The following is an 18,467-nucleotide window of genomic DNA, read 5'->3' on the forward strand; positions in this document are numbered from 1 at the left end:
CAACAGGCAAGAGTAAAGATTCTCTTCACAATAACAAGGAGAATGCAGGCATCAGAAAACAACTTGACCACTCTTTAGTTACTAAATTTTAAAAAAATATATAAAGGTGTTGAAAATGGAGGTGTTGGGGTGAAATAGGGTATATAGAACATTTCTTATCTATTCATTGCTTTTGCTTAGTGCAGTCGGGAAGACAAACAAGTGCTGTGAGTGTCTATTGAAATGTCTGCTTAAAAAGCCAAAACAAAAACCTGAATGTAAAACTTGAATGCATAATGTTAGTTGATTTGTAAGATACCTTTGAATCACTTTTTAATTGTAATGAAAGTTTTACGATGAAAACCAAAGTGATGTAAGAACATCATCAAAAAAGGTTACCAACAGGTAATACATGAGATGATTTAACATTTTCTGGTTTGTTACATACCTTCAACATACCAGGTTATATCTACCAGAGATCCAGTATTTGGCTGTATGAGAAATGTGGCTGATTAGCCAAAAAAACCCAATTACATCAAACCTCCACTAACTGTGAGGATGGAGGTTCTGTTTAAGGTAAACATTCAAAAGGAGAATCCAACACTGTTATAGTTAATGAAAATATGGACAAAAAAACTTTTGTTCTGTACAGAACTACAGTGTCCACAAGCTGTAAGAGAATTAGAGAAAGTCCTAAATTCTACTACCTTGAACTGCCTCAGGATACCTACAATAACTGAAATAAAAACTTGATGAAACCATGTAGAAAACATTCACCTTTGAAGTCCTCAGCAAGACACAGGTGCAACCCCTTGCCATTGAATTCTGACCTCAAGTCAAGTACTTTGAAACATCTGTTTGATCACCGTAACTCACCTGATGGAAAAAGAATTACTCTGAAGCAAATAACATCCATCTACTGAAAAGTGATTTGAAATTCAGCATGAGTGTCCTCCCTCTGTTTTGTTAAATGGCTCATAAAAATAATGCAATAAAGGAAGCTTTTGCAAACACGTTAAAGAGAAAGGTTATCTGTTGTAGGTTGTTTGTTTGGGGTTTTTTTGTTTGTAATACAATTTTCAAGATGAATTTTTGGCTGTACATTTTGAATTCTAAGCTAATATCTTTTCTTGAAACCCAAGCAGTCTGGAGAAAAAGGAGTTGGTTGCAAGAGACTCAACTGCAGATAAATTAACTGCTAACTGCTGAAACACCAGATTCGCTGTAACTAATTTCTCATCGCTGTCCATAACCAATGACAGTTGCATTATTTAAGTAAACAACATATTCAGGGCTGTTGAATCTCAATAGTAATATTTTATGTAATATTGTCAGGTTATTTTTAGAAACCCCAAGAGTAAATGGTAAATAACTTAAACTTGCATTTTTATTAATTCATTCATAGATGGAAAACTTTTGAATTGTTTTCATACCTGACATTGAAAGGATCAATAATCATCACAAAAAATATGTCCCAGAAATACTATTCAGAGACAACTAAACAAGTTAATGCGGCTATGATGTAGTTAGTATAAAGGAAAGGAAACCTGTATAAAAAGTCTTTTAAAAAATGTACCTCTAGTACCTTTTTTGTATCAAGATTTATGTTTTGAAAAATAAGCTTTCTAATTTAAACCTGGTTACTAATACTGAAAATCCATAGAAAGCTCAAGCTAGTGAGAATTTTTCTCTAAAATCTGGAAGGAAAAACCCAGTGAAAATGCATTTGCTATTTAATGAGGAAGCCCAGAAACTTTCTAAAACTAATGGTCAGATTTATTGCTATTTTAGAGATGCTTCATGTTTGGTTTTCTATGTCCTAGTTCTTAGAACAGATCTATGCAAACATTTTCAAAGCTCATTTGCTTGGCCAAGCTGCGCTATATAAGATCAAAAAGTGACAGAAAAGGAGCCAATCCTACTATCTCTAGGTTATGGACAAAGTGTACTGTTGTTCTACTCAGTGATTTAACCAAGACTTAAAGACACATTCTCCTACATGAACGTTCTGTAATCTCTCACGAAACCTGATTTCCCCTGCAAGGAAAGCCTGTAAGGATTCTCATGTGAAAAATGTTCTACCCATAACAGCCTGGCAAGACCTCAGAATTGTTATATGTAGTTTAAAATATTTATCATCTAATGAGCTTTAATATAATCCCAATACGTAGGATGAATGAGTAAACAGTGGGAAAAAGAGGTACTCTGAAAGCAAACATAAGTGCTGGACACCCATCACAACCAATAATTTCTAAAGACATAATAAACTAAAGGCAAATGTCTACAATCTATTTGAAGAAATGATATATCAATCATCCTGTAATTTGAATAGATATATAAAGCCAAAATAGTCAAATACAAAGAAGTTATCTGCTTTTAAATTAAACTTATTATAAGTGTGGATGAGGAGAAAACAATGTAATAAAACTCATACATAGAGCAAACCTCATTCTATTAGTTTAAACTGTCTGCAGCACTGGACAAACCAATGTTAATTAAATTTTGAAAGAAAATGTTTTATGTAGCCAAAGGTATAATTTGCAAGAAACTGTGTTATTACCAGGCACAAGCAATTATTACAGGACCATTAAGGAACTGAACTAAAATAATTTAAAAAGGCAAAGAGAGCACATTTATTTTAGTTTGCCTTCTGATTTGCTGAGGACTACTAATGTAAATATGTAGAAGATCTTCAGAGGCATTTATAGGAATAGGTTACAGAACTTTGGAACACCTATTGGCCAACATCTAAAACTCTCTCTCTCCCGTTTACTTCAGCAAAATCCCTTTCTCTATGGTAACATTAAGATCTCTATCAGGACTTAAGAAAAAGGCTAAGGCAACTTTGACATAATGATCTTGACCATAATGAACATACTATCTGCAAAGAGAGGCAAAAGATAATATTCAGAGGTGTCATGAGATCTAAACAGAAATCATGGATAAAGTTTGAACCATATATTAGACCAGAGTTGGGAGTGTGTATAGAAGATACCTCAAAGATTAGGATATTCCAGAGTCTAAGACACAGAAGAGGTAGAAGCAGAAAGAAGTAGGGCTCAAGTAAAGTCAGGTAGTTTAAGTAAAATTCTGAACTGCAGTGAAAGTACAGGTAAGCAGGAAGATAGAGTTGTCTATTTGGCATTAACATCCACATCCTTCTTGCTCATCTGTACCACAGATCATCAGGAATTTCTAGTGAAAGCATAACAGGAATATTCTCAAAGAAGTTTCAGCAAAGACAATAACTAAATCATTAAGCTATAGTCGTGGTAAGAGCTAAAATTGCAGGATTTTTTTTCCCCTTAACTGAGCTGCAGATGGATCCCACTTTCAGTGGAGCCACAAGTAAAGCAGTGAAATCTCCAAACCAACTGTGAACCATTGAAAAACTCTGTGAGGTTTTCTGCCTTTTTACTTAGAACAGTCCAGTCTCAAGAACCAGTGAGTTTGACAACTACTTCATTTTTTGACAGCACAGATAATGTCTCCAGTGGTTCAGAAGCAGGAATACTGTGTTGAAGAATCCTGAATCTTGCCAGGCAATCTTGCCACAATAGGCTCAGTTTTGTAAGTTAGTACATATTTTTGCAAACAATTCAACTTGGAGTACATTCAATCTGTCTGTCAAGGTAGTCTGTTTCTACCCCACCCATATATAGTTCAATTTTCCCAATGTAACTTACTGAATCCACAAATTTCTCTTAAGCAGCCCAAATCAAAATAGTTTTTTAGAGCATTCTATACTCCAAACAGGGACTTGAGTCAGTACTACTTTTTTTCTATTTTTTTTTTTTTTCAGTTTCCATTTGGGTCAAGCAGAACTGAAGCTGTTCTAGTTCAAATTCAAGCAAAGTCTGATAGCTGACTCTCCCTCCCACTGAAACAGACTGCACTGGAAAACAGGATATAAAAATCAGAGAGGTGATATAACAGGGTAAGCCTACAACAAAATATCATAACCAGTGACAGATGCACCCCTTACTTCCTTATTCCTGCAGGCACCAACCCAGCAAAACATATAAATTTTTTCTTAGATTTAATCTGGAGTTTGAGCTGTGGAGATGGTAGGAGCCTGGCAGCACGCATAGGAACACAAACTGTGCCAGCACTGTATCAGGGTGGAAAAAAAATCGTAGCAGTGAGGTAAAATTCCTGTAACTTTTACTCTCAGACAAACCTGTATCTCCAGAGCAGTCTAAAGCTACCCCAATACATGACAGCAAAAGGGACCCCAGGGGTGCCTCTGGCAGACAGAGCTGGAGGCATCCTAACAACTTGCCTTAGGCAGAACAGCCCAGAGCTCTTCGCAAGGAAGAAACAAAAATCAACGATACGGCCAAGCCTTCCCCATTAAGTGAAGAAATCTTTGGGGATATCCTTTCCCCAGTGGACAGATTCTCAGGTAACATTTGCAAAACCCTTTAATGCAAAAATTGTATCTCAACCCGAGTCACATAGTAAAGGTAGGGTCTGCATGAACATGCTCTGTAGATCCCAGCTGGTGATATCGACCCCACACTCAAGCAGTCTCTCCTGAGGCACAAAACCTATTAGTCAAACTGCTCTTTTGAACTGGCATCCCAAAATAGTACCTCAGAAAGAGATCTGTTTTAAAGAAAAAATTTCTAAAATAGGAGACAATATCCAGCTCAAGTAAAGAAAAAGAAAACAAAAAATCTAGCTCATATTTCTTCTTGGGTTTTCACTTGCTTCCATTACCCATCCTAATAAATATGAAGAAAAACACACACAAACAGAACAGAGACATTATGTTAAACAACAAGAACAATGGTTACATGTCAACTTTACACCTACCAATCATGACTGCACAAGTTTAACAAGGTAATGATGAACCTGAGATTTACGAAGATTTATTAAGATATTAATCTTAGTCTTCTCATTGTTATAGGTCCATACATAAAATACCGGTCTCGCATTTAACTTCATTTTGCAGATAAGAAACTTAGCTCTTACCAGGTTATTCAATAGCTTTTATATGGGCAAGCACAAATTATTTTTTTAACATTCTTACTGATATTTTCTGAAAAAAAATCCACCACCTAGTTTTAAGAAATAGCATATATAAAAATTACACTTTACCAGTCCTCAACATGGCATAGGAACAACGAAAGATCAGCAGCCATTAAGATATTGCAACAAACCACATTTATTCTCTACATCTTAGAACACTCTGAAATGTGTAGTGCAACAATTGTGTTCAAAACTTTGATACCTATTTAAAATAATTAATTGCAAATTTAATTGCTACTTCCCCAAATAAATTTTACTTGTGTTAACAATGTCACCATTCAGTGTGCCTCTGTAAATGTGCACATAGATTTGTGCACATATATGTGCTTCTGTATGTATACATACAACACCAAATGTAAACACATTTTATTAAATATCTTCTTGATTTTTATGGCTTGTTAGCAGCAGTTATACATATATTTTACCTGTTACATGGTTTTGAAACAGAACAAGTGTTTCTGTATTCCTTAGAACCAAAAAAAATTCAGAAAACATTTTCTTCATGGGTATGTTCACTTCAATGCACAAAACCGTTCCACTGCTCCACTTACTCCATTAGTGTAGTGGCTTAAATGATGCATGAGGCTTTCAGCAGTGAATGTCATTCTTAAGGTCCCAATAAAAAGATAAACAATATAAGAACCATAACTCAATACTGAGAAATAGCTGCAAATAAAAGTATAACTGTATTTAGTACAATCAAATCCAGCCTGACAGAAAATAAAGCAATTTTTCCTGCTGGCATTAGGCCCCAACTCAAATCAGCATTTAAGAATGTGTTTATTAACATTAAGCACCAGCTTTAATCAATACAATTTGAGTTCAGGCTGATATGCTTTCTTGAGACAGGGCTTCAATGATTAGAAGAGGCCAATTACAAAGTGAAGATAGCAAAACAGTCAATAGCGCACTGGGAAAATGAAAATCTACAAACTTGTTTCCATTTTAACATCTGGTCAAATAAGGTAGGTGCAAAGTCTGAAAGACTAGACTTGCTATGTCAGTGCTACATTCCAGAATAATAAATACTACTGTAAAATATTTGACTTTGATCTCATTTTCTCTGTGCTTCCTAGCCGAGTTGCCAGATACATTATTTGAGTCACTTGTCCAATTTCTTCAATCAAACAAATTATTTTTCCAATTAAGCTGCCCAATGTAATCAAGATTAGAAGTAAATGATGTGAGAAATGTTAGGGCACCTGTGACTACCAAAAATAGAAGAAGAAATAAATGAGCATACTGCTTCTGTGCTTCCTCTCTCCTACTCTAAGAGATCTGGCCAATTCCAATCAAACAGTAAAGTCATCAGCAAGTTCTTAAAAGGCTGGTGAAAAATCTGTGGCAGTGTGACTAGTCAGACCACGAAAGGGACAGCAGCAAAAACAGGCAGATGCTCTTATTAGTGCCTCCCTTGAAGCAAAGGTGCCATGTGAGCTCATTAGTGCTCTGGTCTGTTGGTCCTGCTGCTTAACCAGACAGCATCTACAACACCGGAAAACAACCTCAGCACAGCAGTGCCTTTTGCCCACCCAGGTGTTATGGAATGAAGCAAAATCAGCAATCCCAAGGGATAAGTGAAGATTAAAATCTACAGAACAATTGAAAATAATTACGTTCCTTGAATAGGTTTTGTTTTGAAAAGCAATGCTGATTTTAAATTTCAGGAACTCTGGGGTTAAAAATCAAAGTACCTGTACTGTGTTATATCACTGTCTTCAGGAACTGCTACCTACATACTCAAAGGCAGCAAGCAAGCAAGGCTGTTCTCTCAACCCTGGGACCAGCCCTCACACTCAGAAGAGCAGGGGTAAAAGTTGTAGGACAAGCATTTCCTAGTCCCTGCAAACAGAATACTAGTTAGCTTTGTCCTCATGGTAAGAGATTTACGATTTGGATTTACGTCCATTTACGATTTGGAACTTCTTAATTGTATTGGTAGCATTCTGATTTGTTTGTGTGGGGACCATTTTTTCTTAAAGGAATTAATTTCTCATTTAAATACTAAATATTCATGAGAGGTCAGCAACTTTGTTAGCACCAAGCCAGCTCTATCCACAGAGCAATAGAAAAGCCTGCCTTTGTCACCCTGAGCTGAGCAAGGCCTGTTTAGAAAAGTACTTCAGCCCACTGAGATGGTACTATTCTTCCAATTCATAAACCTATTAGGTGTTGTTTGGAGACTTTTTTTGGTTCTCCTCAATAGTCTCATTACTTGGATGTCATAATCACATGTACACCCTAGAGACACAGTCTCAAGATACAAGAATTAATACATTGTCTCATCTACTACATTTCTCTCCCTTTTGATTCTTTCACATGATGCCTTGTTAAAGGACAACTATATGGAAGCAAATATTAATTTTCTCCTTACATAAAAACAAAACCACACATGAAAACAAACAAACAAACAAAATCAATTTCAAATCAGATGTTACTAATTTTACAGTGTTAGTCAATTAAAATTATTGCAGGCCAGCAGTATGGATTTCAGAGTATGCCTTGTCTTTTAAAAATATCTCTCCAGTATTTACACACTGGTACAGAGTTTAAAAAGAGCAAAAGCTTTGACAGTTCTTAGAATACTTGTGTCAAACAAAATCTGAAACAAACAATAACAACAAAATAGACAAAACCCTGGTGTCCTTGCACTGCACAGAAAAACTTCCAAACTTCAGGAGTTTTACATAATCAGTTCTCCCAGTTCACTCTTAAACTACAACATGGGGCATACACATATACAAAATCAATAGCCGCATGTAAACAAACTATATTTTCTTATTTCCTCTGCACTGTACAAACTACACACATCAAAACAGACTATTTTTGAATAGAAAATAAACACACAAATATATATATGTATGTATATATATATATAAACACAAGAATATATATAAGCATCACAGTTCAGGCTCAGGAAATCAGCTGGAGGGTTCGTGAAGGGCTCTGCTCTTCTGCAGCACTGTATTCAGTTCCTGAATAACATTTGATGGCAATTTACTATCTAGTTCCAATGTAGTTTTGTTTTATTTTTATTTTTATTTTTCTTCAGTGTCTTATGTGATCTTTGGTGTGATTCAGTCATCCCTGAGCCTGCATCATCCTCAGAAATCAAGTTTCGATGTGTTTTTGCATGACTTCGCGCTTTCTCCTCCTTTCTTTCCAAACACTGTGCCACAATAGAAGCTTTTTCTTTCAAGTTTTTTCTTTCTTCCAGAAATTCAATATCATGATGTTCACCAAATCTTGATTTTCCAGTTTGTATTTCTATATTCTTGCCAAACAAGCAAAGAGAAATAAGTTCATTCACACCATATTTAAAAAAAAATGTTTAGAATGCAATTTTGGCTCATTAGTTTCATATAAGTTTTAAAGGAAAAAAAAATTACTCAAGAGCTGAGACAGTGAAGTAAGTTTTAAATTACCACAATTGTCCTATTATCATTTTGTAAGCATTTTTAGTGAGCAAATTCTCAATTAGTGATACTTGTGAAATTCACATACATCATGCACCATGACAGTGAAGACATTTATTTTCATATAATCACAATTTGATTTTTCATTCTACCACAGCAGACTAAATTTAGCATTTTAAAGCAGATCCATATACTCTTAAAGACTTGGAATTGTTTGATGGAATGAATAGGACTGTGTATATTGCAGTTTTGATAGTATAATGACTGAGCAACATGAATATACAAGAGATAATTTTAAACAATCACAAACATTTTCAGCAGCTGTTAAATACTAACTGATATGTTATAAAGACTGGGTTCTTTTTCAATTTGCATACTGGTGGACTATTTTCAAGTTCTTAAGCTGTAGAAAATTAAAGGTAAACCAGATGCTGCATTTAAATTTGCAATATTGTATTCTGGCTAATCAGTTGGTATGGCAGTTGGCAGAACATTCCTTTTGTGGAAAAGCCTGGTAGTTGTAAAGGCAAGTTAGGTCCTGGAATATTCTTTTATGTGTGGCATCTTTCTTGACAACCAAAAGGTGGAGAAAGCTGGAGGAGACTTTGGGTATTTTTGGTAAAACCTTTGGTATTACACATTTGTCTTGCTAACACACAATAAAACTGCTTCCAACAATGGGGGAAAATCAGACATTTGATAGACATTTTAGCAAAAAATATCAATAGCAAGCTCAGTTTCTGGGTATCTTTGAGCTTACAGTGGTCTGAGGGTACTTCCCCCCAGTCATCTTTCTCTCACAAAGATATCAATTTTTTCACTGTTTGGAAAACTTCCAGTCTCTTTTCCTGCCTGTATAAATTGATAATACTTCTACTACAAGTTGATACACATTGATCTGTAAATTAACCTCCATTTTCCATAAACCAGCATCTTTCAGAAAATGCTTGTTCCTGGTATTACATTCTAATGCTTTAAAACTGAGAAATTGTTGCACGTTGGAGGAATAATCAAATCCATGGAAAGGCTGAAGACATGGTCTCCCAATGGTACACAATTTTTTTAACTGGTTCCACTGCTGTACAATATTCCTTTTTAATAAACTGTACAATCATAAATATACTTTCTACCACTACTTTACTATTCATTCCAATTTTAGCTTTCCATATGGAAAAAACTAGTTTATTATTTTTCATTATGTATTTTTGTGTTAACCTTCCTAATGTATGCTAATACCTTTTGCAGGAAAATTCTCTAGATCTAATCATGGCATAAATAATGAAGACTGTGGATTTCTGATTTTAAGTTTAAATGCAGACCTCCTCAAATTTGCAGTGTACAAAACATTAGTCTTCCCTAATAAAGCAAATTATGAACCAAAAAAATACATACAGTACTATAAGGCATTAAGAATTTACTCATGAAGCTCAAAATCCAATAAAATTTTTATCCTAGAATGTCTGAATTTGTAGTCATCTCAAAGAATGTACTAGAGGTTTCAAGTGTACTTGCATAAAGAACAGGTAAGAGACACACATAAGGGGTATGAAGTTTTTTGATGTACAAGACCTGTGATTTCTTTTCATCAAAGAAGTTTGAAAACAAGCATCAGAAAGATCTTATTGAAAAATTGCAAAAATACTCTTTGAGAGAAGGGTAAAAAGGACAAATTAAACAAAATACAAAAGTTTGTAAACAAATTACAAAATACTTATATTCACATGGTTTATACTCTTGAAGTTAGGCACAGCAGAAATTGTTGCAGGAAGAAAGTGTAACACAAGACAGAGTTGTCTTTTACATAAAGCACTATGCCTGCATTTTGCTTTTGGTTTACTATGGAAAAAGTCAAGTTTACCATTCTGTATCTAAACCACCACCTCTGTTAGTGGTGATAACATCCCCATCTTAACTACCTCCCTTCAAAGTGTTCTAAAATGGGCAAGATTTGACACTGCTGCAGTCAAAGGACCAAGCTGTAGTTTCAACAGTTACTCACTGCTGCAGTCAGGCTAGTTACCACTACTATTCCCAAGCAGAACAGTGCTCATCTCAGCTGGAAGTAAGGCAGGTACATTCTCCCCACAGGCTTCAGTATGTCTATGTGAATACCAGAAGGTAATCTCAAGCTAATATGATAAGGTTCAGATATATCACTAGTGCACGTAATGTAGTAACAAAGCTCAGTTCAAAGAGTTGTAACCAAAGCTTCTTATTCCTCTTTGAGACTGATAATAGTACAACTTAAATGTACCAAAGTTAGTTCCATCTGAGCTTTTCCGTTATGCTCACAGAGTAGATAACTAAAACAGTGCAGTTATTTTAGGCAGAAGAAAATATATTTTAAGATACAGATGCAAGACTGTTTTTAAGGATCTTATCAAAAATAAAACACATACTGTAATAATGTGCATAATAGTCCCAGCTATAAGTCTTATTTACTCCTAATGAACAATCTCTACTCAAAAAAACCCAAGCACAAATAAAAGCCCATTATGATTTACTGAACAACCAGAAAGGTTATGCAAGTTAAGACTACTATAGTTTTTTTGCATTAAATTGTCCTAAATATTTCTTTAATGACAAAATATTGGATGAGACATTGATAATAAGAGTATCTGCATTTTTTATTTATCCAGCTCTAGGGAATCCATTATTACTGGACTACTTATTACAGCATAGTGGTTAGAAGTTCTACATCAACTTTAAACCCCACTTACCTCTGTATTCCCTCTGATTTTACAAGTGTTCTTCTCCTGATGAATGGGAATTAGTGGTAAGCCTCTGATCTTTGGACTTTTAGTTATGGACTGTTTTCTTGCTTTTCCAGCTGGTGGCCATATATCTGCATGCTGAAGAACAAAATGATTCCTTATTTTCCATGTGGAATTTCATAAATACATAAAATTCTTTGGTATGTAAAACCCCCTTGGAAAAAGCTATATATGACACAATACCATGCCCTCCTCTTGTGGAAGAAAGGGAAAAACACTATGAGCTTAAATTACATTAATATTTGGTAAGTGCTGCACAACACTGAGTGAAAAGAACCAAAATGTCTCTACATAATTGTCACGTATCAAACATCTTCCTTCCTTAATATTATTCTCATTATCCTCAAAAATTAGAAAATACCATCAAATGTGACATACATACTGATTTGTTTCACAATTTCAAAATTCCACAGAAGCATGCTTTCAGGAGGCTCAGGGGGAGCAGACTGGTCTCTACAACTGCCTGAAAAGAGGCTGCAGCCAGGTGGGAATCGGCCACTTCTCCAAGGCAACCAGCGACAGGGTGAGAAGATATGGTCTTAAACTGCACCAGCAGAGGTTTAGGTTGGATATTAGAGTTTCTTCCCAAAAAATGGTGATTAGACATTGGAATGTGACCAGTCACTAACCCTGGAGGTGCTTAAGAAAAGACTATGTGTGTCACTCAGTGCCATGGTCTGGTTTACAAGGTGGTGGTAGGTCATAGCCATGACTCAATGATCTCAAAGGTCCATACCAAACTAACTGATTCTGTGATTCTCTGAAAATTTGTATTAATAACTTAGAGAAAATGATTGCTTAACCTATGATAACAACACGTGTTATCCAAAACACCATCTACAAAAATGCAGATCTGGTTTCAACAGTAGTCTTTGCTTTAGCTCCACTGAAATAGGTCAGTTTTGGGGAAAAATGTGAAGTTTCACTCTGAAAAACAAGGAGGGAGAGAGAGAGGGAGAGAAAACCCAAATTACTTACTAAACATTTTGAATTTGAGCACATGAGCTCACAGTCCTCAGGTAATATTAATAAAAACCAGAAAGACAGATTTGAGGACAAGGTATTTCAATACTATTTTACTGAAAAATCATTAACATGAGATTATGTGAATCAAAGAGAATATCCAAGACCTACAGCTAAATCACCACAACTTTGAAGGAAACTGGCAAGCCAGGACTGCAAATCCATTAAGCAAGTCTCTTCAAGACTGTGTTAAAAAAACAGTTGTGGAGCTATGATCATACTTGCAGATGGTCTGCAACTAAAAACAGCATTATCATTAAAAAGCCATCAGAATCAGTGATTATTGACTAATGATGGCTGACTAGACATTAGAAGCCTTGGTTTCAAATTTAGTAAAAGTATTTTATAGACTCATATCTTGATGGAGGAAAAAATTCACACACATGGTGTGACCAGGATGATGCAAAAGTCTGTGATAAGAGTTCTCTCCAGTGACCATTAACAACATTTTCTTCCAATGAAATGAGAAAGTATTATCTGAAAGAGCAGCTCTTGCCAACTAAAATCAGTTTATTGTGGATCAAGACACAACAAACATACACAATCTAGAAAGTGATGGAAAAACTTTAATCAGCTTCTGAAGAAAACTGCCTTAATTCCCAGCAAGCCTAAGGAAACCGTCCCTGTCAGTTAAGCAGCCTGATTTCCCTTTTGTGCCTGTAACATTTCTTAAAATAGAACTCTGAGAAAGTATATCAGAAATACTAGCAATGTGTTGGGCCACATAAAAAAATGTATTTATTCATAGTTTTGACCCCTCTGTTCAACTGCACCTCATGGTAGTATAATGTGCCTCCAGCTGATCAAAGGCAAGGAAACTGGAAGGATACCATTGTGTCCATCTTCACACCAGTTAATTACTTCCAACTGTATGCTATGCATGCTCTTAGGAGATTTTGTACAGAAACATTATAGATTTCAAGAATCATACTTTTTCAGGATGGTTTTGCACAGAACCAAAATAAACATTGGTCCTACTTCAAACACTCAGTATGTACCAGTTTGAAATGGAAGATAAATAAACTCTGGGTTAACTTGATCACTTTTATCAAAGTATTCTTGTCACTAGATTACAGCAGTACCTACACTTTGCTTTTTACATATTCTGCACTATTTAGACTACAGGAATAAACATTATCAGACAACAGGAAAAAATAGTAATAGTATAACTATCTTACTGATATTAATTACTAATAAAGCTCCTCAAGCACTGAGGAGCACAGTAATATTGGTTTATGTCCCTCTTAATTGCACAAGATCACTAAATGTCAATGTCTTAATACTTCAAAATCAATTTTACAGCACTTTTCAATTTCCAATCTAAGTTGTTCCATTGGCAAAGATGTGCTGCCTGCAGCCTAACATGTGTGTTCAAATGCAGTGGCAACATATAGAGTAAAAAACCAAGCTGACTTCCCTAAAGATGTTCTTAACTTAAAAATTCTAACTAGAAATAACCTCAGTTGATGTTTACAGTTTTCTGGTTTAGAAATGGGATAATGTGGTAATAATTGTCTGCTGCTGTATGATGCAAGACTTTTTAAGAGATCTTATAGCAAGTTTACCAGTATGAGGCATTGCATTCTTAAGATTTTCTCTGTAACGTAGTAGTAGATTGGAATAAGAACAATACATTAAATCTTCATCATTAGCACATAATTTTTCATGTAGTTTATAGACTGACAACTTTACTGGTGTCCAGAATGCTGGTTAAAAAAAAAAAATCAACAACTTCCAGAAAAAATCAAGCCAAACCAAAAACACCCTTTTAATGTAGAACTGCTAATTTGTTGCACTGTTCATTCACTGGAAAAAAGTTTTAAAAATTTGAATGAATGAATTTATAGCAATTTTTTTAATGAACATGAAATGATTTAAATTTTTTTTCAGTTAGAAAAAATTATCCTAGACATAGAGCAATGGCTACCAGTTCTTTATCTATTTTGTCAAAGGAACATTCTACCTCTGCCTGAGCAGAATCCGAACAGACTGGCCTTCATTGTGATTTTATGTCAAAAGGACTTCAACAGTTACCAAGCTTGCATGAGTTACTTCTAAGTTTCCTATATCAATAACCTCTGAGCCTATTTGCTGTGACACTGCTCATGTTATGCCCATGAAATGTATGCCAGCTGTTTCCATAGAAACAACAACAGTCACTTCAGTTAAGGGAGCTGAATAAGACAAGAATTTGGAAGTCTTACTTTCAAGACATGCATTATACTTCTAGCACTACTATCTATGAAAGTCAGATTCTCTTTTAGAAAGCCGCTAAGAAATCTGTATTTCAACAGCCTTGTGCTCAGCCTACTTTATGCATCACAAAGCTCCCAGGTAATCATAAATCTAGCAATGTTTATTCACAGTGATATCCTGCAAAGCTCCTTGGATATCACGGGAAAACGAAAAATCTGACACAGATACAAAATCCCGTTAAAACCTTAAACTATGTTCCAGGCTCCTGTCAGGCTGAATTCTTCCCATCTTGCTTACTCCTACTTCTCCAATGTAAATATTAAACTCCATTTACAAGAATGTATTATTGTCACTCAAACATATACCCTCCTTACAATCTCATAGCAAGCAGAAGTGTACTTATTTTAGGATAAACCCTACCCACCACAATGAATTGTCAGTGCTAACTAAACTAACCTGGATACCAGAAAAATAAAGCCATTTTGGCACAGATCTTCAACAGGGCTAGTTCACACCACTATGTTCTTAAACATGACACCCTTTTTTCCCAACTACTTTAGCAGCATCCAAACTAGTGAGCAGAGAAGAAGCACTCGGGTATCGTGGCACAAAGACACATCCTTTAGGTCAACAGGAACCCACAAGAGCTTTCTGCAAAGGAAATAATTGTCCTTCTTTACCAAGCTTCTCTAAAACACAGTGGGGTGGGGTGGGGAGTTGATGCCAGAATCTAATGTTCTTACTCCCAAAGCATTCCTAGTCTTCATGGACTAAAATACACCTCTTGGCATTTTTATTGCATGAAGTATTCCAGAAACTTTGGCACTGAACCTTATATAGAACACATACATATTTAATGGGATTTTCATAACAGCAGAATAAATTACATTTTTTTGGTCAGATTAGTACCTGTGCCATAAAAATGCTGATCATCCAATCCATCTGCACATCTTGTCCATCACAACATATATACCTGGAACACAATACATGATTAATATGAAAAACAATGGAGACTCCTGTTACAGTTAAATATATTAAATAGTAGGCTTCTAAACTACTTCAAATTACATTCATTCATGCTGTCTATATTGATTATTAACACTCCCAGAGAAAACAGGCATATATAAATACTTCAAGTTCTCACTTTACCTACTTTGAAGACAATGCCTGTGTTTCATTTTAAGCATGTGCACAAGATTAAAATCTGTCATCCTAACTTTATGACTATTGTTTGCTCTCTGGTCACAGAAGGAAGCCAGACACCTATAACCAAAAGATTACCAAACATATCAATTCAGAAAGATTCTTTATTTTAAAAAAAGCAAAAATAAAATTCAATATGAAAGCAAAATAATGCCCATTAGTTTTCAAACGCTCCTATTTTGCAATTGAATATTTCAACACATAAATTAACAGTGAAGTTAAACCAAGTGTGCGTTTCATGTTTACCTACCACTGGTGTTTTTCAGAAAATACTGCAAATCCCCAGCTGAAAGAAACATTTTCAAAAATTAGTTCCATAAACAGAGATATATATTCCTCAAACTGCAGAGACTAATTACCTTTATATAGTCCTTTTCATTTGAAAAAATAAAATTAAGTTGCAAAGTCTAAACATGTACTGCAAATCCAGAAAAAAGTTGTGGGTTTGAGGATGGATTTTACTAATTTTCTCACAACTGATTCACAGTTAATGAACTTTCTGTTCTAGACAAAGGGTTATAGCTAAGCACTGCAGATGACAGCTGCCTACTTGCCTCTTTTTTGCTGTGGCTGTGCTTTCTGAAAGGTGCTGGAAATGAAACTCCTTATGGGTAAAGAGTCCACTACAGCATGGAAGTCACAGAGTGAAAAGAGCTATGCTTGTGCTACAAATAAAAGGAATCACATGATTTTATAAAGATTTAATAATTGCTACAGAAACTAAAAGGGAATGGGTGCACAAGTAAGCCTCTGAGGTGAAACAGACACTTCTGTAGATACAGAAGAGACTTGGTAAGCTCTGCATTTGAAACTAGACTAAAAATAAACCTCAAGGTAAAAAAAAATATAAACCTGTAAAGACTTATTTACATAATTTTTTACTCCTGTTTTCAACTAATCTCCTATTCATTCTCCACTTGAATTGAAAAAAAAAAAAGCAAAAAAGCCATCAGTGTTTTCTTTAACATGGCTGAGCTTTGAAATTCACACACCTTTTTGGGGTGTTTTGATTTGCCAGCTGTAAAGGAAAAGCTCAAGCAGATCTGTTTAAAGGCTACAGCCAACCTAGACTCCCTCTGGGATAAGATCCTATGTGCATTGTCTCAGTATCTCAAAGCTTTGACCGAACAAGAACTGGAAACATCTGAGAAAAACAGGTGTCATTTTGTCACTGCTCTTTTCCTGGGAGATAGTCACTGATGTTTGTAAAGGGCACTGTAGTCTTCAGCTAGGAGAAACATCAAAATAACAAAGAATTTGAAAAAGGAAAATTCTCTGCTGAACAGGAACTGTCAGTAAGGGGCATGACTAGCAAGTTTTCTCTGTTTTCACTTGGTGCAAGGAAAGTGTGTCCACCAATGACATACAGGACATATACTAGAAAACAAAGTGAGCTAGGAGACACCATATCCACAAGAGATAATAAATGCACATTAAATTACGAAAAGCCAATCAATAAAGTAATTTTCTAGCACAGATTAGTTAACATGGAACATGAAAACAGATATAGGAACAGAACAAAAATATCACAGGGGATAATTTAATTCAGCATACTGCTATAGGCTTCTTGACTTTTCTGTGTTCCACAATGTTCTATGCTACCTTTTATTGATGATACTACAATACTTTTTACACACTGATAATTTTCTTTTCTGTTCTTACATTGTTGGTGGCTTCATTTTCTTTTTCACTCCAAGATAAAGCTTCAGAGAATTGACAGGCAACACTTTTTCAGGTTTGCTAGCCTGCAAATAAAGTAAGATCCTAATTATTGTATCAGGAATGTGCCAAAGAGAAAATGCCACATGACTGATTTCACAGTTCAGTTTCTTTCACGGAGTGCACCTCTCTTTTCTAGCAGATCATTAAAATATTTTGTCTCTTTCTTTGCCATTAACAAAGTGTACCAATCACTATTATGTGAAGCACACTGATTAAGAACTTAAGGTTCACACAAAATCACAAAACTGTAACACAATTAGAATAATGAAGATGAGGTGCTATATATGAACGCAAACTCTTCAAATGAGACAGGAAAGTGGGAAATGGGATTGCCCTCTGTTAAATAACCCCTTCAATGGAATGGTGAGAATTTTCTTCAGATCAGAGAATGGTTTGGGTTGGAAGGGACTTAAAGATTATCTAGTTCCAACCCCCCTGCCATGAACAGGAACATCTTCCACTAGAACAGGTCGCTCAGAGTCTCATCCAACCTGGCCTTGAACCCTTCCAGTGATAGGGCATCCACAGCTTTTCCGGGCAACCTGTTCCAGTGCTTCACCACCCTCACAGTAAAGAATTTTTCCTAATATCCCATCTAAACCTACTCTCAGCTAGAAGGCATTCCCTGTTATCCTGTTGCATTAGAGGACAACATCCTTCTGAAACGTCCCTTTTCATCTTTCTTCTAGGCTCCTTTCAGGTACTAGAAAGCCACAAATAGGTCTCTTTTCCAGGCTGAACAAACCCAGTTCTCTCAGCCTTCCTTCATAAGCTTCCTTCCTTCCTTCACCTCGACCTGATAGCCTCCTTTGGACTGGCTCCAACAGGACAGTGTCCTTCCTGTACTGCAGGTGCAGGATGCAGCCCTGCAGGTGGGGCTCAGCAGAGCAGAGCAGAGGGGCAGAATCCCCTCCCTGGCCCTGCTGCCCACGGGGCTCTGGATGCAGCCCAGGACACGTTTGGCTCTCTGGGCTGTGAGTGACCATGGCTGGGACATGTCCAGCCTCTCACCCACTCCTGGGTCCTTCTCGGCAGGTCTGCTCTTGACCTATTTATCCCCCAGCCTGTGCTGATACCCTTAGTTGACTCAAACAAGGTACAGTATCTTGCACTTGATCTA

The 18,467-nt window shown here is 35.9% G+C and overlaps 1 protein-coding gene across 1 annotated transcript in view; it reads right to left on the reverse strand.

Moving 5' to 3' along the window:
* Positions 1-1,175: 1,175 nt before the first annotated feature.
* ARAP2 (ArfGAP with RhoGAP domain, ankyrin repeat and PH domain 2) overlaps positions 1,176-18,467 on the reverse strand; it is a 125,481-nt gene continuing 108,189 nt past the window's right edge. Inside the window, 6 exon segments of the mRNA XM_063401750.1 lie at positions 1,176-8,039; positions 8,042-8,287; positions 11,150-11,281; positions 15,332-15,395; positions 15,876-15,911; positions 17,288-17,370. Of these exon segments, the coding sequence (XP_063257820.1) occupies positions 7,935-8,039; positions 8,042-8,287; positions 11,150-11,281; positions 15,332-15,395; positions 15,876-15,911; positions 17,288-17,370 (666 nt within the window). The 3' untranslated portion in view covers positions 1,176-7,934.

The sequence above is a fragment of the Prinia subflava genome, chromosome 7 (genome assembly GCF_021018805.1).
Source record: "Prinia subflava isolate CZ2003 ecotype Zambia chromosome 7, Cam_Psub_1.2, whole genome shotgun sequence".
Classification (NCBI taxonomy): domain Eukaryota; kingdom Metazoa; phylum Chordata; class Aves; order Passeriformes; family Cisticolidae; genus Prinia; species Prinia subflava.